The 26,998-nt window shown below is 40.1% G+C and overlaps 1 protein-coding gene across 1 annotated transcript in view; it reads left to right on the top strand.

The window, feature by feature from the left end:
• The window catches only part of ppil4 (peptidylprolyl isomerase (cyclophilin)-like 4), a 33,129-nt gene extending 6,463 nt beyond the window's left edge, over positions 1-26,666 (top strand). The window contains exons 10-13 of the mRNA XM_038278095.1: positions 12,357-12,468; positions 13,135-13,231; positions 13,314-13,440; positions 26,407-26,666. Of these exons, the coding sequence (XP_038134023.1) occupies positions 12,357-12,468; positions 13,135-13,231; positions 13,314-13,440; positions 26,407-26,607 (537 nt within the window). The 3' untranslated portion in view covers positions 26,608-26,666. The remainder of the gene's footprint in view (positions 1-12,356; positions 12,469-13,134; positions 13,232-13,313; positions 13,441-26,406) is intronic.
• Positions 26,667-26,998: the final 332 nt, after the last annotated feature.

The raw sequence follows: 26,998 nt of genomic DNA, 5'->3' as shown, positions 1-26,998 counted from the left end.
TCTAATACAAAGTGAATCCAGGAAAAGTTTTTTTTGCCTACCTGGAATGGGTGACAATAGTTGAATAAACTTATGGCTCTCAAAATGGTATCGGTGCCCTATTTGTTGGTACTCGCCGATACCACCGTTTTAGGGCAGTATCAGGGCCCCGTCCGATACTGGTATCGGTGCAACACTTGTGGATACCCAAACTGGCTGTTTTTCAAATCATTAAGGAAATATCAGTGAGAAGATTAAACGCAAAAACGTCAACATCCCTAATTTTGCTGGAGTCTCTGGAAAAACTCAAGAGGATTTTCTCCAAACACAAAATCCCAGAACATTTCAAACCAAACAAGACCCTTAGACAGAGACTAGTGCATCCTAAGGACAAAACTCCCAGACCAAATATGAGCGGAGTGGTGTCTGCAGTTCAGTCCAGTGATCTTTATATTGGAGAAACCAAACAACCTCTCCACAGACACATGGCCCAACACAGAAGAGCGACCTCCTCTGGACAACACTCCATCTACATCTACACCTTGTGGACAAAGGACATTCTTTTGAGGACCAAAATCTTCACATTTTGGATAAAGAAGACAGGTGGTTTGAGAGGGCTTTGAAGGAAGCCATCTATGTTAAGAAAGAAAAGCCAACCTTAAACAGAGGTGGTGGACTCAGATTTCAGCTTTCAAAAACCTACAATGCAGCTATTGAGTTATTTCCTTCCTGCTATCATCGCAGCTCCAACCCCTTTAAAGGAGAACAGAAGACTTGTCTATTCAGCTAGGCCAACAATTCCCTTTATCGACCCCCTTTCAGAGACATAGACAGGTATGGGGCATTGCAGGTTAACAAAAGAAGCCAAACGACCCCCATTCCAAAGGGGTGGACCCTTTCGTCTGTTTCAATTAGCATGTTTTCAAAACAAAAACAAGGTTTTGTTTGGCTACTGTATAAAACCTCGAACTCGACGCTTTTTTGAATTGAAAAAGCTTCCTGGTTGGGAAGCAAAACGTCTTCAAACTTGGAAACAAAGTCCAGTGCTTTGTTTTTAATTGTTTTTTTTCAAATTACTATGGCCTGAATGACTGGGAATCTTCACCAGAACGTTTTCCCTAATTGGGGAGGTTCATAGTTACCAAGCATGTATGGTCAGTTGTTCCCACTGGGATGTATCTCACAACCTCTGAAACTGGCAGTTCTGCTCCAAACCAGAGGGTGGCAGCAGTGATGCCATCATGTAGAACATCTACCTCTGACATCTTTAAAGTTTTTTGTTTTTTTTTACAGAAACCAACAACAACAAAAACAGCATTTAATGATTCACAACAATATGCAACAAATGGAGAATTAATATAGAATATATGATCTTTAAGGAATTAGTTTTTATGTTTTATGGGGTTGAGTTTGTCTTTGCTTCAATGTAATTATGTTCAACCCATTTATGGCTCTACATAAGAGCCATAAATGATTATAAACAGCACTGATTATTTGACATGGGCGTAGCTTTATTCGGAAGGACCTCATTTAAACCTGGTCTCTCTTTGGTGATTTAATCACAAAAGATCGATGTTTTTGCTTTGTTCATTTTCCTGTTGGTTCATTGTTATCAGTTTAGCTTAACCTAGAACTGGGTTTAGTCTTAGATTTAACCCCTCAGTGCACATTGGTTTTCTGGAATCCCCACTGTTACCTAGTCTGTTGATCATAGCTGGAGAGATACAGCCTTAATCACAGTCATGCTGCACAACTCCTCTTCCAAAGGGAAATCAGCTAAAAGCCTATTTTTGTTTTCAGTTGTGGTCGGTAAAGTTTACAGTTGAGGTCAGACTGGAAACCTCTTACCCCCAGATTCCACATACTCCGCCCCGCTCACGTTCGTCATGCAGAGTACTTTTCTCTGTCATGTTACTCAATGAGAGCTGTTCCACCTCCGCTACTACCCTGCACGTCACCGTCCACGTAAGTCTTCTTCTTCGTCCGCCACCGTCAAAATACAGAGCCGAGCTATTTTAGCTCCGCTCCAGACAGGTCAAAATACACAATTGCAATCGCACCAAACAGGAAAAAGAACAGCGAGAAGATCCGGTTTTGTCAAATTAAAATATAGCGTAAATCCTCTAATATTGGCCTGTATTCCATTAGCAGCTAATAATGACCTGTCTGGCTGTTGGCGGAGGTAAATAATGGCTAGACTCTTATAAAGGCCGGGGCTATAATTAGAACCAACAATGTTTCAGTCCTCAACAACCTGTGATAGTAACATACAAGTATCACGGGGAGGCAATGTTTTCTAACGAATCCAAGCCATTAGCATGGGAAGTCCCATCCTTAGCGCAGACAGGAGGTCGGCTTGTTTTGTTTTTTTGACCAAAATTGCTGAAAACAACTCATGAAGATAGTCCAGCTAGAAGAACGAGGTGTCACTGTTGTCGGACTAAACTCGCCCCCACTTCCTCATCGCCTTGGCCGTATCTAGACCCACAGTGTATAGCACAGACAACGCCTCAATATTAAGCATAAATCAACACGTCATCCCAAGTTCACCAGATCATCCAGTCAGATTGATTCAAAGTTTTCAATCTAAGGAAAACCAGTTGATTGCATCGACTCATTGACTCAAATACAATCCCTCACACTAAGCATGCTTGTAGCAACAGTGGAGAGGAAATGTTCCCTTATAACAGGAAGAAACCTCCAGCAGAACCAGATTTAGTGTGAGCGGCCATCTGCTGAGGCCGACTGGGGTTCAAGGAGACAGAAGCAGAGATACAAAAAGAAGCTCATTGACGCCAATCACCCCACGTATCGCAACTAGCCGTCGTCTTCACGTATGAATGACGAGCTGTCAGTCAAAGGCTTCCTGACACTACTTCCCTTGTGATCGTATTTGTAAGGCCAAATCAGGAGGAGGCTTAATGCTGGTTTATACTCAGAAACCAGGTCATCTGCGTGTGTCGCAGTTAACGCAGATATGCCCCGCCCCTTCCACAGACACTCTGGTGCACCTTTCCAAAATTGTAGTTGACCACAGACAGTGTCGCAGACCGGAGGCCTCTGATTGGTAAAATCTAGATCCGCTTTACACTATGCGTATTACCGGCTTGTTTTGTTTGTATGACAGCCATTGTGTAAAAGCTGAGCAACTAGAAGAGCGAGGTGCGTGAGAACGCTGGGACCCTTTTTCCACCTACATCCCCGCTCTTTCCCCCCCCTCATGTCCTCATGTCTCCACCTAACCTGTCAAAACACATTTTGCTTCGCGCAAGGAGAAAATCAGTCTGAGGGCAGAGACGCTTTGAAGAGTGCAGCCATCCTCGAGCGTGGCCACTGGATAAAAAATCGTGTGCGCGTGGGAGGAGCTGGCGCGTGCAGAGAGCAAATTTCTTCTCTCGATGCCGCAGTTTCTTGCGCATGTGTGATTTTGTTGTGCGTTGGTAGATAAAAAGTAGGTTAACATACATGCAAGTGTTAAGTTTGCTTGTTGGCAGTTTGAAATAAACGTGACGCCATGTATTACTCTCATTATGCAGCTAGTGTGAATATTTTAACTGTTTAAAAAGCTGACAGACATTATGTCTACTGTATTTTTACCTTTACACATAATTTTACTCGTACTAAATCCTTAAAAATAATACAAAAAGGTATTGATCTGCTAATGTATTTCGCCAGGTAGTCCTTTTAGTTTCTCCCATGTGACTCTTATGGTCTTGAGGAAATGCAAGCCGATAACATAGTTATTTCCATTCAGCTGCTCCTCTGGGGTTTTTTTTTTATAAGACAAACATATCAGGTGGAAAAACCCTTCAGGATGTAAAGTCTGGAAATCAGTCATAAAGCCAAGTTTGTTTGTTTTTACGACACGTTGATTACAATCCCAGGAGATTGCTTGAGTCATTACGACAGGGAGGTGATAGTGAAGAAAATAAACGATGCCACACAGACAAACATACCCTGTATGTTTCAGACCTGCTGCACCACATGGAAGAAAGAGCACGGAAAGTTGATTTAACTTGTATAAAATCCCTTATGTGAGAAAAAGAGAAATTAACATTTACATGGTTGTTCTTTTTAATTGTGACCCCCGACTGGACCGTCAGGGAGTAAACTGTGCTGCAGGGATTTCACCTTCTGTCTGAATTCATCCCAACAATAAAGGGCCTGAAACAGCTGAGTGCAATGCTTATAACAGCCAGCAGAGGGTGCTGTTGTTGGATCAATATTGACTTTGACATTTAGCCGGTGGGATCAGTTGATGGTTTGTTGTATTAGACGGTACTTGTAAAGAAGCTGCAATCAGGCGCCTCCTCGAGGAAAAGCAAAGTCAGAGTGGAGTCGGGGTTTTCCCACAAGACGAGCTGCATTTCATCACACTCATTTTCCTGCTTCCATAGAAACACTAGGATTTTATTCTGGCTTCCTGAACTTGTCAGTCAGCAACATGCTGCACCCCCCCTCCCCCAGGCTCCTGCTTTTTAAGCAGATATTTAATATGTGTGTTAGGTTTAAACACCAAACATTTTATGCAGTAACCTGTACAAAGAATGACACAGAGAATTTTAGTATGATTCACTTGCAAGGAGAGTGATCAGAGACTGTTCAGTTCCAATTCTCCAAACCACTCTGAAAAAGTCTCCGCTCTACCAAGCTTTTATTAAGGAAACGCCCTGGCTACAATGTGGTTCCGACTGCTAAGGGGAGGGGGAAGGGTGAAGCCAGTCGGAACCAGAAGGGAGGGGTGAAACCCAATCGGTACCAGAAGTTCTGCATCACATCATACAATATCATGAGATAAGAGCTTTCACTCCTTTCTCCGGTGTTAGTGAGTGCATTTCCCCGTGTTTTCTCCTTGCTGACCTTGAGCAGCCAGCACTGCATCTGCACACACTAATAACAAGCATTAGAAAGACAGCAAGTGAAACATTTCAACACTTTGTGTAATACAAGTATACAGGAATATGCAAATGTGTAAATATGAATGTATAAGGATAATAATATGATCTCAGTGTGTAAGCATAATAATATGATTAAAGTAATATGATTAAAAGTAGAATAACTTGTACAATTAATCCAACATTTCCCCCCTGTTTATTCACTTTAAGCTATTTATTTTATCATTCAGTAGTCACTTCTTTTCAGATTTTCAACTATGAAATCACGTTTTAGCTGTAAAGGGTACACTCAGAGGTACTTTAAACTGGTGGGTTACTGTTAATGTCATTAGAATTAAGCAGGAAAATGCAAAGAGATTTCATCTTCTGCGCTGTCTTCATCATCAGATGGGTATTTTTCAGTGGGCATGAGGGCATACATTTCTGCTTTCATGGGTTGTATTGCTGTGGTAATTAGTCTATTTAACAGTGCTCTAATACATGGAATACAACAACATCCACATAAGGTCAAGATGGCGGCAAATACAGCTATAGACATTAAAATAGAAAGCACCAATTGTTTGTATTTACCAAAAATGTCTCCAAATCCATCCCACATTTTTGTGTCAACTCCAGAATGGTCTTTCATTTTGCTGTTAAGAGAGCGAAGGCCTTCAAGGGCCTTTGTGAGGCTGCCATCAGCAGCGGTGTTGTTGGGAATAAAGGTGCAACACTGATCTCCAAAAATAGAGCACACACCACCTTTTTCAGCTAACAACATGTCAACAGCAATACGGTTCTGGAAAGCCATCAGAGAGGTAGCTGACAATTGTTCATGGACGGCGGAGAAGCCTTGTTCTGTTTTATTTCCCAGCCTCTGGACGTTATAATGGATGTAGTTGATTCTGTCTAAATTTTTATTTAGAGTACACCACCAGCATAAAAAAGATTCAAATCCTGCAGAAACTTGATTGGCTAGTTTATACTCATCAGGAACACCTCTGGGTACACCAATGCTATCAATATAAGTAGGGTCATCTCCACTCCATGCATTTTCAGATGCCCTCCTCCTTCTAGTATGCTCTGTGTGAGGTAAAATGCTGTTTGCAGTCGTTAACAATTCATCCGTTGTGAGTGATGTAACAGAAACAGGTACAATCAAGGTGACAGCAGCACATAATCCAGTGGTGTTACATGGAAGTTTGTCAAACAATTTGTCATCTCCACACCACCACCAGATGTCGCTGCGGGATTGGGGTTTAAAAAAGGTGGATACCAGTAAAATACTTGCACATTGTGTTTCATTTAGTGTGCCTAGTTTCGGGCCCGCTCCGGTCCTGTTTACACAGGTGAAATTTGCCACAGCTACTTTTTTCAAAAAGATTGGTTTCTTTTTCTCAGCTGTGGTCAGGGGATAGATGTTATCCCAATAGGTGCAATTATCAGATGGGACCGTATAATTCATTATATTTAGAAGACATTGAGGAGTTATGGTGGCAGGAACCACACGTAACAGCGGTCTGGCTCCCATACACACAAGACAATCATTAGACACTGTTTTAGCTGCTTCTTCTGCCATTAAAAGCCAGTTGTTTGTTTGCCCAGAGATTCCAGTGATGACTTGAAACAATTCATCTGTTTTAAGCGGACCATTAATATTTTGAATTTTTATCTGTTCACCTTGGGCAGAAGTAAGAATCCCTTGTATCTCATCTCCTTTTTGTGTAATATTTACGGGGCACAAATACAAAGGCCAACATGGATCGGTTCCACTAGACCGTGCACATAGAAATGAGGAAGAACAGCCTTCCTTCTCAAGGGGTTCTACCGTGGAGTTTATTGTCATAGTGAAAACTTTGGAAGCATGGTTAACAGTGAACCCTGATATTCTACTCATCCATTTCTTAGCTAAAGGTGTCCATCCATATGATCCCTTTTTCCACTGTCCAGTGGTTCTAAATACGTCTCCCCAACCATTATGAGTTCTTTGAACTACGCGAGGAAATAGGTAGAAATCATAACCGTGCCAATTTCTCGGGTCATGTTTAAATCTTTGCGAGAATGTTTGAAAAGGAATAGTCACCAAACTGATTACTCTAGTAGAGTTATAGCAGAGATAGACGTCCCTTTTACAAATAGCTGGATCTTGAGGGCAACAAGAATCCTTGCCATGAGCGAGAGCTGAAAACAAAACTAATATGAATAATTGCAACATCATCTAGGTTTAAACTTCAAAAGTGTTCTATATGGATAATCTTTTTACACAATGGTCTACTTCCTATGACCTCTCGGCAGAGTTGTTGAACCTTCACCAGTTTGAGATGGTTGTATGCTAAAAAATACAACCCCCTTTGTACGATGGACTTCCTCTGAAGGTCGGTGAAGGAGACCAAATGCGTATTCTATAACAGGTACCAGAGTAGAATTACTAGAGTGCTAAGCAGTACGGTAAGGTTCCACAGAATAATTAAGAAAGTGATTTTACTTATTACTCATCTGATCTATCACTTTCTTGCAATCCATTTAGAAAACAAATCTATTATAACCAAACAGAATTGAAAGGATAAATAGGTTTAGGGAAAGCACCTTTTTTAGGTCTTAAATTTAGCACATATTAGACATGCTTTACAAAAGTTTTTTGCATAGAATATAAATCCATATGCTATATAATGATGCTCAATGCTCAATCAATCCTACAATCCCCCCGTTTGAGACATGAGTAAAATCATGACTCAATATAGCAGCTCATTCAAAGAATTTTATTTGGAAGGATTGGTTTATGTTCTGGTCACATATAGGTGCCATCATGGATTTTAAGATAGTTTGGCTGATTAACATGTTTGTTTCGTTGAATGTCATCCCCATTTCACATGTTTTTAATAAGAAATGTTATGTTTAATACAATGTTACGATGAAATTAGGACAGCAACTAACAATTATTTCGTAAATCGATCAGTCTCGTTAATTCTTTCGATTAATTGGTTAGCCAAAAGTTCTGTAAAGAAGATTACTAATGACATTAAACCAGGTGAAACCAAAACATCTCCTCCTGAAGAGCTCCGGACGGAAAGTATTGACAGACAAAAACATTTTATAATCGTATTTGCAAAAATGTTTATAAATTTATTTTACAGTTTTGGTATGATTACCGATCCAAGTGGGTTACTCTGTCGGGGAAAGCCAGATTTTACATGTATATTATGTTTCAGAGTCTCTATACTCCATTTAATGATGAATCACTAAATTTGTTTACGAATATGCAAATAAACAATGAATATGATTCATGTTTTCAGCCACAGATAAAATACATGAGATGGGCAACACAGAGTAACTACAGCCCAGATGTTCAACTTTCATAGTGAAGTTATTATTTTTAATGAAGCTTAGTAGGTAAAAATATAAGAGTGGGGTTTAACTCTGCACGATTCTATATATTCAGAAGAAAGTACTGTATTTACCGTCTGTCTCAGTTGTTCAAATAAAATCATTTACAAAGTGGAAAACAGTCCTAATTCCACATTCATCAGAGCCGGTGATACTCCAACATTGATAAACAGCATCTAGTTAGTGTAGTGCTTAAAAATGTTTATTAATGTAGCAAAATGCTCCTTTTCTCTTTAAACAATGAATTCCTCTCATCAGTACTGATGCTCATATCAAGCATAAAAAAGAAAGGCATGCATAATGCATAGTACCAATGACACCAGACCAATAGTGTCCCTACCAGGGATGGGATGCCCAGCCTCTGTCTAAGCAAAGCATAGAGCATCCCTGCCTAAGAGGTTAACTGGACATTCAGGTAAAGTCAGTACAGACAGCCGGCAGGAGAGTCCTTCAGGGTCTCTCAACCACACAAGCTGGATCTCCTGCACAGCCTTTAAATGACCTTGAGCTAATCGGACTATGACAGTCTCAGGTCCTTGGCCAGCACCTGGAATTTGTTGTTTAACAGTTGTTCTGCATGCACCACTGTCACACAGGAAACTGTTGGGGTGCCATTCACATGTATAGTTAATACAACTAATCCTTATTTGTGCATATTAATTATGTTTTTGTTTTAAATGCTTTTGCTAAAATGCCATCAGAACGCTGATAAATAGAGAGGAAAAAGGAACAAGAACAGAGGGACAAAACCTAGAACAAATAATGAATGTCTATTCTATTAACATTGCTCTATCTGTAGAATGCGACTGTTTTATAGGTTTTCTTGTCAGGGGGGGGGGGGGCCCTGCCCATCCATGCCCAGGGCCCCAAATTTCCTAAATCCGCCCCTGCCTATAGACCATCATGACAGGAAAAAATGGATTTTCAGCTGGCCCCTGACCCGCCAAAGGATTTGGCAGCTCAATTAAAGGAAACACTCAATTTCAGGTTTGGGTTCAGGGGCTGGCTGTGGGGAGATTAAGCCTCCCCCCATATCTTTTGACCAAGCCCCCACAGGTCCCCCAGAATGGGTAACCCTTGTGGAGGTGCTGGGCATAGGAGAATAAGCCGGTGGATTTTCAACTTTAGGAGCTGGCAAGACTGGGGCTGAAGCAGAAGCAGCAGCAGCACCAAGTTCATTTGGGTCTTGCTGTAAAGCTGCTTGTGCTTGCTGTAATAATGCTGAATATGGACCTACAGGTAAATCATCTTTACGATGGGTATATGCAAGGGTATGGGTTCTTTTATTGTGGTTCTGCAGGCTCCTGTATCACACAAAATTTAACAGGAGTGCCCTGGACCATCAGAACTTTTTCTGGTCTATAACATTTCTTTAAAAAAAAATCTTCTAGGTTTAAGACATCCATATTTTCACCCTCTATCTCTCTAATAGAAAATGGTTGCTCATCTAGTCATGCTGAGCTTCCTGCTTTTGTGGTTTACTTTGACAGTGTCTAGCTATGTGGCCTTTTTTTCCACATGACCAACACGCTCTGGAATTATCAGTTGAGCGTGATCCAAAACCTCTTCCCCTTACACGGCCTCGGCCCCTACCTCTGGACTGCTGATAAAACACAGTGGATTCTTTATTGTGATTCTTTTTACTTTTTATGACTTTCTCTGCATGCAGGGCGTGATTTATATACTTTTGGAGTGTTGCACCACTCATCTCTATGTGGTGACGATTTACCCATTCTTGAATTCCACATTCTTCCACATCCTTCTTTGGAGAGGGAATTCCTTCTACTGCTTTTCTAACATCTTCCTGTGTCCAGGTTCTGTATACCATTACTGTGGCTGGTTGTTGGGCATTCCCCTCAACCTGGCCTGCTAAGGGGTTTGGTAATTCTATGAAAGGAAGCGTGAGGACTGCTCCTTCACCTTCCAGGTTCACAGGCATCACTCGGGGTGCCCGTGGAGACAGAATGTCATTAAATGTTGTCGCTAAAGTTTTTGACCAATCTCCTACAGAACCTTTGGACCTAGTAATATATCCCTGGGAGGTATCAGCTTGTGGAGAAGCTACTTGAGGAGGGGCTATTTTCAATGGTGCTTCTACATGTTGTGGGGGAGTATATGGTGGAGGATCCCCCGTGGGTGAGAGAGCTGAGGGATCGGCTGCAGCGGCAGCACCTCCCATTGATGGGAGATTATGTATTTGATGTATCAGGTTAGAATAGGGCCCTGCGTACTCATCATCCTCCTTTCTATGAAACATAACTGATCTTTCCTTTTCCTTTTTTCTTTCTTCACTTTCCCTTTCTTCCTCTTCTTTCTCTTTTCTTTGTCTCTCCCCCCTGTCTCTCTTAGCTCTACGCTCTCCCTGTTCTCTCTGTTCTGCCAATTTCATCCAGACCATGGTTTGCATGTAACCTTCTTTTGCCATCAAAGTGTCTTTATTTTTGCTCTTTGTTTTTATTTTTTGTTGCAAATCTTTTATGTTTGTGGTGCTCAATTTGCCTATTAAAACCGTAGTTTTTTATCCAGTAATTTTCGACTGCTTTCCAATCTTTGCACTGGAGTTTCTCTAATAACTTCTGTTTTTCTTTACTTTGCCCTTTTCCCATTTTGAACTAAATTTGGGCCCAGTGGGTTTTTAACACCTGTCGTGTTCTAAACACTGGGGCTTCAGACAAGATGGTGATCAACTACTTTTGTGGTAAAACTCACTTCAACCTTTACAGGTGGAGTTTTCTTGTCTACAAACATCCACAAAAGCTCACCATTTAACCCTTGTCTTTTGGTATGAAATACAGATATCTAGTGATATCTATATTTCCTTTCACACACACACTCTCACTCACACACACACACTGCGCAGTTAACTTTTACTTTATTTTAAACACAGAGGACGCCGCCATCCTACGCAGAATTTAACTAGTTTACAACTCGGGGAACCTGCCCTTACAAACTAGGGGAGCCTGCCCTCCCGCGGACTTTAACTGTTTTAAAATTTCTGTTTTACCTGATAGAGTCTAGAATTGTCAGGGTTTTAGTACAAAAGGAGAATCTCGTGACCCCACGCTGAGAGGACTTCAAAAGGGGAATCTCGTGACCCCACGCTGAGAGGACTTCAAAAGGGGAATCTCGTGACCCCACGCCCTTCACTTCTATCTTCTTTTTTTTTTTTTTTATATTATTATATTTTTATAAATTTTTTATATTTTTATATATTTTTCTTCCAATAACTCACTCACTCCTTATTAAAAGAAAAACTACTCACAATTCTCTGCGTCCTCGAAATGCTTCAACCGTCGGACCCCAGCCTGTAAGGGAGAGACCAGTCCCGTAAAGGGTCTCTTTGCTGCGGCCGCAGGCTTATCTGGGTCTCACTTACCTGCTGGGGGTCGTCGGGTATCTTGCAATCCAGCTCGAAGGACCAATTAATGTTAGGTTTAAACACCAAACATTTTATGCAGTAACCTGTACAAAGAATGACACAGAGAATTTTAGTATGATTCACTTGCAAGGAGAGTGATCAGAGACTGTTCAGTTCCAATTCTCCAAACCACTCTGAAAAAGTCTCCGCTCTACCAAGCTTTTATTAAGGAAACGCCCTGGCTACAATGTGGTTCCGACTGCTAAGGGGAGGGGGAAGGGTGAAGCCAGTCGGAACCAGAAGGGAGGGGTGAAACCCAATCGGTACCAGAAGTTCTGCATCACATCATACAATATCATGAGATAAGAGCTTTCACTCCTTTCTCCGGTGTTAGTGAGTGCATTTCCCCGTGTTTTCTCCTTGCTGACCTTGAGCAGCCAGCACTGCATCTGCACACACTAATAACAAGCATTAGAAAGACAGCAAGTGAAACATTTCAACACTTTGTGTAATACAAGTATACAGGAATATGCAAATGTGTAAATATGAATGTATAAGGATAATAATATGATCTCAGTGTGTAAGCATAATAATATGATTAAAGTAATATGATTAAAAGTAGAATAACTTGTACAATTAATCCAACAATGTGATAGCAGGTAATGAGTTGCAAAATGCCAGGATTAGATGTGAGATTACAGCTGAGTTCTGTTGTTTTAAGCTGCAACTTTACTGAAGATATGTTTGTATTTACTCGACAGGAAGAAGACTGCGAGAAGGCTTACTTCAAGATGGACAACGTGCTGATTGATGACCGGAGGATCCACGTAGACTTCAGCCAGTCTGTTGCAAAGATCAAATGGAAAGGGAAAGGTAACTTTGAACATTTTCCCCTTATGTTATAGAAGTGACACAGTAGCATCAGAGTTATTATTTGGTTATTATTTCATTAAAGTGATATCTCACTATTTTTTGTTTTGTAGGTTTGCCTCCATTTAGCCTGAATCCAGATTAGCTGGCCCCATGCTAAAGCTAACGGCTGGTTTGAAAAGTGCTGACCCCAAAGTGAACCTGTATGGTCCTAAAATGACTCCAGTCTTAAAAAAAAACGTCAAACCAAACTCTGAGAATGTTCTTCTAAGAACGTTAAGAACCATCATCAGCTTTGCTTTAGGTCCTTATGTAGACACAGCTCCATGATTGTTTACACAGGAAGCAGGTAGGAGTTGTGCACCTCAGTTAGTCTTCCTGTTTGAACCACATCCTGAAGTAAGGACATGTAAAGCATTTCTTTTTTAACAAATCTGTGTTAAAAGTTCATAAAAAGTAAAAAAAAATATATAAAATAAAAGATGGTTCTCTGTTCAGACCAGCCTTTAGCTTTAACCTCCTGTAGAAACTAATGTGTACTCAGAGAACAATGAAAATCTGCTGCAGACGCAATCTTAACAGCTTTAAAGGTTTTAACATTAACTCATGTCTAAAAGTGTGAACTCCCCCGTTAAATGAACGTTCCTTTTATCATTCTTTCTGTTTTAGGAGGAAAATACACCAAAGATGACTTCAAGGCCTACGAGAAAGACTTGGAGAACCGCTCCAAACTGGCTCTCAAAGATCAAGTGAAGCCTAAACAAGAGTATCCTCCCCTGTTAGGGCACCAGCTCATTCGTTTTGGTTTTTTCTAATGTTTCTGAGATTTCCATAACCTTTTGAAAAAGCTCCAAGTATGACCTGCTCATTGAGGACGAGGAGGAGACAACGAGCCATCGGCCACCTCAGAAGAAGCACAAGAAGCACCATCATCATTCAGACGATGAAGACAGCAGGAAGTCTAAAAAGCACAAGGTAACTGAAAACCTCTGGGGTTGTTACTCCCCCTGTTTTCCAGCTTTTCCTGTTGTTGGGTTGCTGCCAGGAGTGTGCACCAATTGAAATTTGATCTACATGCTTGGAGGTTTAGGAATGCACACAAACACTTTTGTTTGTTTAATCAAATGCTCCCTGCATGGTAACACCTTCAGATAACTAACTGTAAATGCTTATGTTGGTGGACAGGAACCTGAATCTTTTCTGAGCAGAGCCTCTCTGACTTAGTCATCATATGATATTGATGAGCTTTCTTTGCAGAGGGCCTTCTGGCTTATCCTAAGGTAGCCATTTCAGATATGTTTCACAAAGAGATCCGTCACAATAACAGATTTTGCTGTTAATTTGACATTACCCCTGAAGTTACTGCCATAAAGGATAATTGTGGATGTTGATTGTCTAAAACTAATGTAGTAATGGTATAATAATGAAGGTACATGTATCAAAGGTGTATTCCCACTAAACGCTAACAAGCAAATGGTTAGATTTAATCTCTATGCAAAGATTAAAATATAAGCAAATTAACGCTTGGCGATGCAAACAAAACATTTCAATCAATGTGAATCGGCCAATGGAGCGATTCAAAAATGGCTAAAGTGTGGTGGACACGCAAAGAGAGTTACCTAAACTAGCAATAGTGTGGGGGCTGTGTGAATAAGGCTAGCAAAACTGCTAATAGAGCAGTGGATATGCGTATAGAGTTAGCAACACCAGCAATAGCATTGTTGAACACACAAATGGGCCCACCAGAACTAGCAATAGGATTATGGGTGAGCAAGTAAAGCAAGCAAACCTACTAATAGAGCAGTGGATGTGAGAATAGGGTTATCAAAACTGCTAATAGAGGAGTGGATGTGAGAATAGAGTTATCAAAACTGCTAATAGAGCAGTGGATGTGAGAATAGAGTTAGCAAAACTGCTAATAGAGGAGTGAATGTGAGAATAGGGTTAGCAAAACTGCTAATAGAGCAGTGGATGTGAGAATAGAGTTATCAAAACTGCTAATAGAGGAGTGGATGTGAGAATAGAGTTATCAAAACTGCTAATAGAGCAGTGGATGTGAGAATAGAGTTAGCAAAACTGCTAATAGAGGAGTGAATGTGAGAATAGGGTTAGCAAAACTGCTAATAGAGCAGTGGATGTGAGAATAGAGTTATCAAAACTGCTAATAGAGAAGTGGATGTGAGAATAGAGTTAGCAAAACTGCTTATAGAGCAGTGGATGTGAGAATAGGGTTAGCAAAACTGCTAATAGAGCAGTGGATGTGAGAATAGAGTTAGCAAAACTGCTAATAGAGAAGTGGATGTGAGAATAGAGTTAGCAAAACTGCTAATAGAGGAGTGGATGTGAGAATAGAGTTAGCCAAACTGCTAATAGAGCAGTGGATGTGAGAATAGAGTTAGCAGAACTGATAATAGAGCAGTGGATGTGAGATTAGGGTTATCAAAACTGCTAATAGAGCAGCGGATGTGAGAATAGAGTTAGCATAACTGCTAATAGAGCAGTGGATGATTATATAGAGTTAGAAAAACTGCTAATAGAGCAGTGGATGTGAGAATAGAGTTAGCCAAACTGCTAATAGAGCAGTGGATGTGAGAATAGAGTTAGCCAAACTGCTAATAGAGCAGTGGATGTGAGAATAGAGTTAGCAAAACTGCTAATAGAGCAGTGGATGTGAGAATAGAGTTAGCCAAACTGCTAATAGAGCAGTGGATGTGAGAATAGAGTTAGCAGAACTGATAATAGAGCAGTGGATGTGAGATTAGGGTTATCAAAACTGCTAATAGAGCAGTGGATGTGAGAATAGAGTTAGCAAAACTGCTAATAGAGCAGTGGATGTGAGATTAGGGTTAGCAAAACTGCTAATAGAGCAGTGGATGTGAGAATAGAGTTAGCAAAACTGCTAATAGAGAAGTGGATGTGAAAATAGAGTTAGCAAAACTGCTAATAGAGGAGTGAATGTGAGAATAGGGTTAGCAAAACTGCTAATAGAGCAGTGGATGTGAGATTAGGGTTAGCAAAACTGCTAATAGAGCAGTGGATGTGAGAATAGAGTTAGCAAAACTGCTAATAGAGAAGTGGATGTGAGAATAGAGATAGCAAAACTGCTAATAGAGGAGTGAATGTGAGAATAGGGCTAGCAAAACTGCTAATAGAGCAGCGGATGTGAGAATAGAGTTAGCATAACTGCTAATAGAGCAGTGGATGATTATATAGAGTTAGAAAAACTGCTAATAGAGCAGTGGATGTGAGAATAGAGTTAGCCAAACGGCTAATAGAGCAGTGGATGTGAAAATAGAGTTAGCCAAACTGCTAATAGAGCAGTGGATGTGAGAATAGAGTTAGCAAAACTTCTAATAGAGAAGTGGATGTGAGAATAGAGTTATCAAAACTGCTAATAGAGCAGTGGATGTGAGAATAGAGTTAGCAAAACTGCTAATAGAGGAGTGAATGTGAGAATAGGGTTAGCAAAACTGCTAATAGAGCAGTGGATGTGAGAATAGAGTTATCAAAACTGCTAATAGAGGAGTGGATGTGAGAATAGAGTTATCAAAACTGCTAATAGAGCAGTGGATGTGAGAATAGAGTTAGCAAAACTGCTAATAGAGGAGTGAATGTGAGAATAGGGTTAGCAAAACTGCTAATAGAGCAGTGGATGTGAGAATAGAGTTATCAAAACTGCTAATAGAGAAGTGGATGTGAGAATAGAGTTAGCAAAACTGCTTATAGAGCAGTGGATGTGAGAATAGGGTTAGCAAAACTGCTAATAGAGCAGTGGATGTGAGAATAGAGTTAGCAAAACTGCTAATAGAGAAGTGGATGTGAGAATAGAGTTAGCAAAACTGCTAATAGAGGAGTGGATGTGAGAATAGAGTTAGCCAAACTGCTAATAGAGCAGTGAATGTGAGAATAGAGTTAGCAGAACTGATAATAGAGCAGTGGATGTGAGATTAGGGTTATCAAAACTGCTAATAGAGCAGCGGATGTGAGAATAGAGTTAGCATAACTGCTAATAGAGCAGTGGATGATTATATAGAGTTAGAAAAACTGCTAATAGAGCAGTGGATGTGAGAATAGAGTTAGCCAAACTGCTAATAGAGCAGTGGATGTGAGAATAGAGTTAGCCAAACTGCTAATAGAGCAGTGGATGTGAGAATAGAGTTAGCAAAACTGCTAATAGAGCAGTGGATGTGAGAATAGAGTTAGCCAAACTGCTAATAGAGCAGTGGATGTGAGAATAGAGTTAGCAGAACTGATAATAGAGCAGTGGATGTGAGATTAGGGTTATCAAAACTGCTAATAGAGCAGTGGATGTGAGAATAGAGTTAGCAAAACTGCTAATAGAGCAGTGGATGTGAGATTAGGGTTAGCAAAACTGCTAATAGAGCAGTGGATGTGAGAATAGAGTTAGCAAAACTGCTAATAGAGAAGTGGATGTGAGAATAAAGTTAGCAAAACTGCTAATAGAGGAGTGAATGTGAGAATAGGGTTAGCAAAACTGCTAATAGAGCAGTGGATGTGAGATTAGGGTTAGCAAAACTGCTAATAGAGCAGTGGATGTGAGAATAGAGTTAGCAAAACTGCTAATAGAGAAGTGGATGTGAGAATAAAGATAGCAAAACTGCTAATAGAGGAGTGAATGTGAGAATAGGGCTAGCAAAACTGCTAATAGAGCAGCGGATGTGAGAATAGAGTTAGCATAACTGCTAATAGAGCAGTGGATGATTATATAGAGTTAGAAAAACTGCTAATAGAGCAGTGGATGTGAGAATAGAGTTAGCCAAACGGCTAATGGAGCAGTGGATGTGAAAATAGAGTTAGCCAAACTGCTAATAGAGCAGTGGATGTGAGAATAGAGTTAGCAAAACTTCTAATAGAGAAGTGGATGTGAGAATAGAGTTAGCAAAACTGCTAATAGAGAAGTGGATGTGAGAATAGAGTTAGCAAAACTGCTAATAGAGGAGTGGATGTGAGAATAGAGTTAGCAAAACTGCTAATAGAGAAGTGGATGTGAGAATAGAGTTAGCAAAACTGCTAATAGAGGAGTGGATGTGAGAATAGAGTTAGCAAAACTGCTAATAGAGAAGTGGATGTGAGAATAGAGTTAGCAAAACTGCTAATAGAGGAGTGGATGTGAGAATAGAGTTAGCAAAACTGCTAATAGAGAAGTGGATGTGAGAATAGAGTTAGCAAAACTGCTAATAGAGGAGTGGATGTGAGAATAGAGTTAGCAAAACTGCTAATAGAGAAGTGGATGTGAGAATAGAGTTAGCAAAACTGCTAATAGAGGAGTGGATGTGAGAATAGGGTTAGCAAAACTGCTAATAGAGGAGTGGATGTGAGAATAGAGTTAGCAAAACTGCTAATAGAGAAGTGGATGTGAGAATAGAGTTAGCAAAACTGCTAATAGAGGAGTGGATGTGAGAATAGAGTTAGCAAAACTGCTAATAGAGAAGTGGATGTGAGAATAGAGTTAGCAAAACTGCTAATAGAGGAGTGGATGTGAGAATAGAGTTAGCAAAACTGCTAATAGAGAAGTGGATGTGAGAATAGAGTTAGCAAAACTGCTAATAGAGGAGTGGATGTGAGAATAGAGTTAGCAAAACTGCTAATAGAGGGGGGGCGCTGGTGAGCAAGATATGGCGTAGGACGTACTTTCCTGAGCTCCTGCAAAATCCGTGTTAATTACATAAAAAATTAATATATAAACAGCATTAACTACGTTAATACCCGCCGAAAAACCGAAGAGAAAACTTTAGAATCACAAACAACTGGACAATCCGAGCATAATCGGCCCAAATGGCCAAAAAGCTGCAAAAGTATAGATACGGAAGCGATGCTAATGCTATAAGGCCTGCTAGGAGTATGAGACAGCGGACAACTGGCGAAGCTAACCCACCGACAACCACTGAGACGGTTGGCCCGAACATGAGTAACGAAGAAATGAAAGCAGATATCTTATCGTCACTGAGAGGCGAAATTGCTAAAGTGATAAGAGACGAACTTAAAGGCGCATTAGCAGAAGATTTTCAAGCTATAAGAGCCGAACTGCTAGCGGTCCGTTCCGAAATTGCTAACAGCTCAAAGATCATGCAAACTGAAGTGGATATTATAAAGACGGACATCTTGGACATAAAGGGTGGCCTATCAACGTGGTCAGATGAAGTTACTTCACTACAGTCCACTGTAACCAGCTTACAGAAGGAAATGGCCACGCTGAAAGATAAATGTGAAGATCTAGAGGGGAGAATGAGAAGGTCCAATATCCGCATAGCGGGCATTGTAGAACGCCCGGGCTCCAGCTCCCCACAAGCTGTGGCGAAAATCATCAAAGAAGTTCTGCAGATGGATCGAGATATAAAGGTGGACCGTTCACACCGCACACTCACCGGGAAAGGACCCAGAGACCGGGAGACACCAAGAGTCATCATCGCTAAATTACATCATGACGGAGACGCGGCGGAGATCCTGAGGAGAGCCCAAGACAGAGCTCCGCTTTCCTACAATGGACATCGCGTCAGCTTCTTCCCCGACTACACGGCCAGCGTAGCCAAAGCAAGAGCCACCTTCATGGAGGTACGGAAGGCGCTACGGGGTAATAAAGAAGTCCGCTACGGCCTCCTCTACCCGGCCCGATTTCGGATCACATACCATAATGAAGAAAAGGAGTTCCTCGACCCTAAAATGGCTATGGAATATGTCCGGAACAATATTACCCCAATAGAGCAAGCTGAATAAAGGTACCGTGAGCCTATACAGACAATAATATTAGAAAATATATCCATTGTTGTGACTATCTCTCAAACTGCTCTCTTTCATGATGATAAATCTATATTCTTTAACAATATGAGCAAATTTGCTGTTTTACTTCCAGATTCTCGTTTTTTTTAGGATTTGCAGGAGCTTGTGCGGTATATTTGAAGCTTTTATAGCTGACTTGCTTTCTCCATTACGACTTTGGCTTTTTTTTTTTTTTTTTTTTTTTTTTTTTTTTTTTTTTTACTTTTTTTTCTTTTTTCTCATCTTATTTGCATATCTAAGCGCACCTCTGCACACAGACTCTACCTTGACTGTGCACTTTAGCAGCTCATTTTAGCTGCTGGGGACTATGTCCCAAGTATATAAACATTGTATTTACCTGTTCTATGTTCTCTTAGTTCTGTTCCCTCTGTTCCCCAGGGTTACCGTTGTCAAAAAATTATATTATCCCTCTCTGTTTGGTTCTGCGCACATTGTGTATATGTCCCTTGGACCCCACACAGACAATACCGTGTTTTGCATAAAGGACTCATGGCCATTTCAGATATATTCCGAGATGTTCAAACATAGATCACATAGAGCTAATGGATGACCCACTTAAAATTGTAACTTACAATGTAAAGGGACTCAATAATCCAGTCAAAAGAAAGAAAATATTGACTCAAATAAAACAAATTAATTGTCACATTGCTTTTCTCCAAGAAACCCACCTATCTGATACAGAGCATGAAAAATTAAAAAAATCTTGGGCTGACAAGGCTTTCTACTCATCCCACCAGTCAGGAAAAAAGAAAGGTGTTGTCATACTTATGCACCGACAGATTAATTTCACACAAACGTTGTTACATAGAGATACAGAGGGAAGATACGTGTTAGTTAATGGTACAATTGATGGCATAGAAGTATCGCTTGTAAATGTATATGCACCCAACTTGGATGCACCAGATTTCATAAAGTCACTGTTTAAGGTAATATTACAGCACAGCACCGGGCTGTTGTTGATGGGTGGGGACTTCAATTGTATTTTGTCACAAATATTGGACAGATCACCCACACCAAGAACTCCACTCTCTAGAATGAGTAGGATGCTCAAATATCAGATCATAGAGACAGGTATTGTAGATGTATGGAGGAGCAGGTTTCCCAGAATTAAAGACTTTACTTTCTACTCAAGTAGTCATGCATCCTACTCTAGGATCGAATATTTTTTTACCCCAAAGTCAGAACTGCATAGAATAGTGGATATTGAAATATTACCTATTACTATTTCTGACCATGCACCTGTCTTATTAAAATGGGATATAGGACATAGGTTAACATCTAAACAATGGAGACTTAACACGTCCCTACTCAACGACAAAGTATTCATCACATCCATTACAGCGGAGCTCAAGATATACCTAGAAACTAATACATCTACAGAAACAACACCTCTGATATTATGGGACTGTGCCAAAGCATTCCTTCGAGGCCGCATAATTTCCTTCACATCTGCAAGGAAAAAACAAAAGGAGGCTAAACAAAAAGATTTGGAGGATAGAATCAAAGATTTGGAGTTTAAACATAAGAGATACGCTTCAGGTAAAATCCTGAAGGAATTAAATGCAACCCGCAGACAACTAAACAGTCTATTGTTAGATAAAGTAGAAGGTAACTTGAGGTTTACTAATCAAAAATATTATGAACACGGTCAGAAACCCAGTAGGTTATTAGCATTTAGATTGAGGAAACAACAATCCTCCAATATGGTTCATAAAATAAAATCCCAAGAGACTGTTGAGACAAGTCCTGACAAAATAGCTGAGGCCTTTGCAAAATTTTATAAATTACTATATACAAATACTGATACCTGTAATAATGACCAAGAGCTTACAGAATATTTAAATAACATAAAATTGAACCAATTAACGGATGAGATGGCGCTGGAATTAGATCAACCAATTGAGGAATGGGAGATTAAGCAGATAATAAAATCACTCAAGAACAACAAAAGTCCAGGCCCAGATGGATTTACCAACGACTTCTATAAAACTTTTGTAGATCTTCTGGCCCCCTTGCTATTAAAAGCATATCATCATGCGTTAAAATCCAAAACTATGGCACCATCCTGGACAGAAGCCACAATGGTAGTAATCCACAAAGAGGGCAAGGATCCTACAGATTGCCAGTCTTATAGACCCATATCACTATTGAATACAGACTCACGCATACTTACAGCAATCCTAGCAAGACGACTTAACAAATTTATCACCCAAATCATACACCCCGATCAGACAGGATTTATTGTTGGTAGGTACTATGGTGATAATCTAAGACGCTTACTAAACCTAACAAGCGTTCAAAGAGAGAGAAAGATTGAATCAGCAATCATCTCTTTAGATGCCCAAAAGGCGTTTGATAGAGTCTCCTGGAAATATTTAATTCATACCCTTAAACGCTTTGGATTTGGTCCATATTTTGTTGATTGGGTGAAAACACTCTACTCCTCTCCACAGGCAGTAGTTAAAGTTAACGGCTATAGGTCTACTAGATTCTCATTAGAACGGGGGTGCAGACAGGGATGCCCACTCTCACCCCTCCTGTTTGCCATTAGTATTGAACCACTAGCTCAACTCATTAGAGAGGATCCTAATATTAAAGGGATAGAAATCAATAAAGACGTACACAAAATTTCATTATATGCTGATGATGTATTGTTGTACTTGACAGAACCTAAATCAACAATCCCCCACCTAAAAGAGCTCATCTCTCAATATGGATTCTATTCAGGTTATAAAATCAACATAGAAAAAACGGAAGCTATGGATGTAAATAGCACAATTTCAGACCTCATAAAAGTACAGAGTGGATTCAAATGGCCCAAGAACGGTATCAAATATCTGGGTATTCAAATACCTCCGTCTCTATGTGACCTCTATGAGACAAACTATAATAAACTTCTACGAATCATTAAAAATGACCTGGAGCGTTGGGATACCCTCCCCATCTCTCTGATAGGACGTGTTGAAAGTATCCGCATGAATGTGTTACCAAGACTACTCTATTTATTCCAGATGCTACCTGTGGAAATTCCCAAATCTACCTTTGACACAATAGATAAAATGATAACTGGATTCATTTGGCAAAAAAAGCGTCCTAGAATCAGACTGAAAACTCTACAGTTACCTAAATCCAAGGGGGGCTTTAAACTCCCAAATTTAAAATATTACTACTGGGCTGCACAACTTAAACCCCTACTAGCATGGCTACAGAATAGTGCAGATACTCGCTGGTTGGAAATAGAAGAAAGCAGATGCTCAGTACCACTGCAAACATTACCTTTCTTAGATACCCCTGCAAAGGAAATGACAACCTGGACAAAAAATACCCTTAAAGTCTGGAAATCAATACAATCGGCTTTTAAGTTATCAAAGCAGATTTCACTTTTATCAAATATAGGATTTATAAAGACATTTACACCAAACAATTTAGATTCCGGGTTCAAAAACTGGTCTAATTATGGACTATCTCATATCCATCAATTAATTAAAGAGGGAAACTTCAAAACCTTCGAGCAGATGAAAAGTGAATTTGGTCTCCCTAAGACAGACTTCTATAGATACCTACAACTTAGAACCTTTGTAACAACACACAATAATTGGACTAAACTCCGTGAATCTGCACCCATAGAAAATTTCCTAATGGACATACAAAGGGGAAAAGGTAATAACAATGTAATTAGTAAAATATATAACCTGTTTCTGTCTATGAACGGGCATGATTCCACAAACATAAAGCTTAAATGGGAAACTGAACTGCAGGAGTCAATAACAGAGGACACATGGGAAGAAATGTGTACCGACGCACAATTAACAACAAATTCTAACACATGGAGAGAATTCAAATGGAAAGTAATAGTCCGATTTTTCAGAACGCCAACAATAACCAGTAAAATGGGCCCAACTCAACCAAGTTCATGTTGGAGAAACTGCGGGACACAGATTGCAAATCATACGCACATCTTTTGGTCCTGCCCTAAACTAAGTGTATTCTGGGAGGACATCTTTGAAGCACTTAAAGTAATTTTCAGGAGAAATGTCCCAAAAACTCCATTGGTGGCAATTCTGGGAGAAATACCCGATGGAATAGACAGGAAGGGGGATAGATACCTGTTAAGAATCTTGCTTACAGCAGCATTGAAATGCATAACTGTCAGATGGCTGAAGCCAGAGCCTCCTACATATAACATATGGATACAAAAAGTTTGGGACATTTACATGATGGAAGGAATAACATATTCCCTAAGGTTTCAAAAAACAGTTTTTAATACAAGATGGAGCTCTGTCATACCGTTACTAACTCAGTGACACAGCTACAGGATAGCCCTTTTGCATTAGCGTATATCTTTGGTCGATGGAAAATACTATGAATGTGTGGATTGTCTTGTCTCAGGAGGGGATTCATTCAAGTGCTGTGTACCATTTTATTTTATTTTACTGTTATCTGCCTGTTGATTTCAATCTGTTGTCATGTATGCATTATTACATGTGTTAGAACACCCACTGACTCACCTTTCAATGTCTCGTGTAATATAGTGGCTTAGGTCGGTGGAGACAAAGATTGTAACTGTGTTCATCTGTTATTAAAAATAAAAAAAATTAAGTTCAAAAAAAAAAAAAAACTGCTAATAGAGAAGTGGATGTGAGAATAGAGTTAGCAAAACTGCTAATAGAGGAGTGGATGTGAGAATAGGGTTAGCAAAACTGCTAATAGAGCAGCGGATGTGAGAATAGAGTTAGCAAAACTGCTAATAGAGGAGTGAATGTGAGAATAGGGTTATCAAAACTGCTAATAGAGGAGTGGATGTGAGAATAGAGTTAGCAAAACTGCTAATAGAGAAGTGGATGTGAGAATAGGGTTAGCAAAACTGCTAATAGAGCAGCGGATGTGAGAATAGAGTTAGCAAAACTGCTAATAGAGAAGTGGATGTGAGAATAGGGTTAGCAAAACTGCTAATAGAGGAGTGGATGTGAGAATAGGGTTAGCAAAACTGCTAATAGAGCAGCGGATGTGAGAATAGAGTTAGCAAAACTGCTAATAGAGGAGTGGATGTGAGAATAGGGTTAGCAAAACTGCTAATAGAGGAGTGGATGTGAGAATGTGAGAATAGGGTTAGCAAAACTGCTAATAGAGGAGTGAATGTGAGAATAGAGTTAGCAAAACTGCTAATAGAGCAGCAGATGTGAGAATAGAGTTAGCAAAACTGCTAATAGAGAAGTGGATGTGAGAATAGAGTTAGCAAAACTGCTAATAGAGGAGTGGATGTGAGAATAGGGTTAGCAAAACTGCTAATAGAGGAGTGGATGTGAGATTAGGGTTAGCAAAACTGCTAATAGAGCAGTGGATGTGAGAATAGAGTTAGCAAAACTGCTAATAGAGAAGTGGATGTGAGAATAGAGATAGCAAAACTGCTAATAGAGGAGTGAATGTGAGAATAGGGTTATCAAAACTGCTAATAGAGGAGTGAATGTGAGAATAGGGCTAGCAAAACTGCTAATAGAGCAGCGGATGTGAGAATAGAGTTAGCATAACTGCTAATAGAGCAGTTGATGATTATATAGAGTTAGAAAAACTGCTAATAGAGCAGTGGATGTGAGAATAGAGTTAGCCAAACGGCTAATAGAGCAGTGGATGTGAAAATAGAGTTAGCCAAACTGCTAATAGAGCAGTGGATGTGAGAATAGAGTTAGCAAAACTTCTAATAGAGAAGTGGATGTGAGAATAGAGTTAGCAAAACTGCTAATAGAGAAGTGGATGTGAGAATAGAGTTAGCAAAACTGCTAATAGAGGAGTGGATGTGAGAATAGGGTTAGCAAAACTGCTAATAGAGGAGTGGATGTGAGAATAGGGTTAGCAAAACTGCTAATAGAGGAGTGGATGTGAGAATAGAGTTAGCAAAACTGCTAATAGAGGAGTGAATGTGAGAATAGGGTTAGCAAAACTGCTAATAGAGCAGTGGATGTGAGAATAGAGTTAGCAAAACTGCTAATAGAGCAGTGGATGTGAGAATAGAGTTAGCCAAACTGCTAATAGAGCAGTGGATGTGAGAATAGAGTTAGCCAAACTGCTAATAGATCAGTGGATGATTATATAGAGTTAGAAAAACTGCTAATAGAGCAGTGGATGTGAGAATAGAGTTAGCCAAACTGCTAATAGATCAGTGGATATGAGACTAGTTACCAAAACTACTAAAAGAGCAGTGGACAAGCAAATAGAGCTAGCAAAACTGCTAATAGAGGAGTGAATGTGAGAATAGAGCAGCTAATAGAGCAGTGGATGTGAGAATAGAGTTAGCAAAACTGCTAATAGAGCAGTGGATGTGAGAATAGAGTTAGCCAAACTGCTAATAGAGCAGTGGATGTGAGAATAGAGTTAGCCAAACTGCTAAAAAAAAATGTTTGAAAAAGCTTCCTGGATGGGAAGTAAAACGTCTTCAAACTTGAAAACAAATTCAAGTGGATTGTTTTTTTTTTTTTTACTTTTTTGGAATGATTATGAACTGGATGATTGAGAATCTTCACCAACGTATAAGAAGCAGATTTTCTGTGATACAGCAAGGTATAACTTAAATAAACAAATAAGCAGATGGGAGATGATTAAAAAAAAAAAAAAGTATAGCTGTGTCATGATGATGAATGAATGATGATTAATCAGTGGACAGAGAAGCCGTGCCTTAATGAGGAAGTGATTTTATTTATTCCACCTTCCATCAAACCCTAAGCGTTTGATGGAATCCTGTGGCAGAACAAGAGGATGATTCTATTTAGTGTGGGAACGGTGATCAGGTTTTAGAAATGCTGAGGCCTGCCATCCTAACAGAGGAGCAGGCAGACCTGCCTCATCTAGGTTTTATGACCATCACATTGGGTTTGCCAGGAATGATGCCAGTAGGCAAATAATGCTCATGTTCTCCTGTGGAATATCAGTTTCCTTGTTCCTTGTGCTCCTTTAATATCCTTCTCATCAGTGTTCCTGTTGTTTCTCTTGTTCTAAGAAGCCTGAGCTTTCTGTTCCTTAAAGGATATGAAAGTTGGCAGGATTTGTGGCCTTAAACCTGTTGGATAAGTGATTAAAGTGGCAGAGGTCACCTATTATGTTTTTAAGTTTCCCAGCAGTCTGATCTGCTTTTTGTGCTCCTCTCTTCAGAACAGCGAGGAGAGCAGACGCGACAGGAAGTCAGGCAACCAGCGCTCCCGCTCTCGCTCCCGCTCCAGAGACAGGGACCAGAAACACGGCCGGTCCCGGCCCAAGCACGGGAAGGAGGGGCGGGACAAAGGTCACAGGGACCGGAGCCGCAGCCGCTCGCCCAGGAGGTCGAAGGATAAAGAGAGGAGCCGCTTCAGATGAGGGCCAGATTTCTGCTGCTATTTTCACTCTAACCTGGGTTTGAATGACTTAAAGCAAAATAACGAAACCGTTTGAATCATTTCCTGATCAGCAAACCAGAGAGAGAGAGCTGTAGTTTTTCTGAACATAGAAAGATCCTCTCAGACATGGAAGTTGTCTCATCAGTTCTACATTTTTAAATTTTACTAATATTTTTTTTTTACTGTGACAGACTTCCTCATGGCAGCCTTGTGTTTATTCTGCATCCTGTGACTGTGCCTCATTTAGAACAAAGGTTTCAGATGATCCACCTGCTGCTGACTGCTTGGGGTTTTTATATTTATGAAATGTCTGCATGGAAACTTGAGGGCGGAGTGTCTCCCCACAGCCGAGGGAAATCACTGGTGTCTCC

The sequence above is a fragment of the Cyprinodon tularosa genome, unplaced genomic scaffold (genome assembly GCF_016077235.1).
Source record: "Cyprinodon tularosa strain WSP-4 unplaced genomic scaffold, ASM1607723v1 ctg1378, whole genome shotgun sequence".
Lineage (NCBI taxonomy): Eukaryota > Metazoa > Chordata > Actinopteri > Cyprinodontiformes > Cyprinodontidae > Cyprinodon > Cyprinodon tularosa.
Note: the sequence above shows the minus strand (reverse complement) of the source record. Positions and strands in the feature narration are given on the sequence as shown.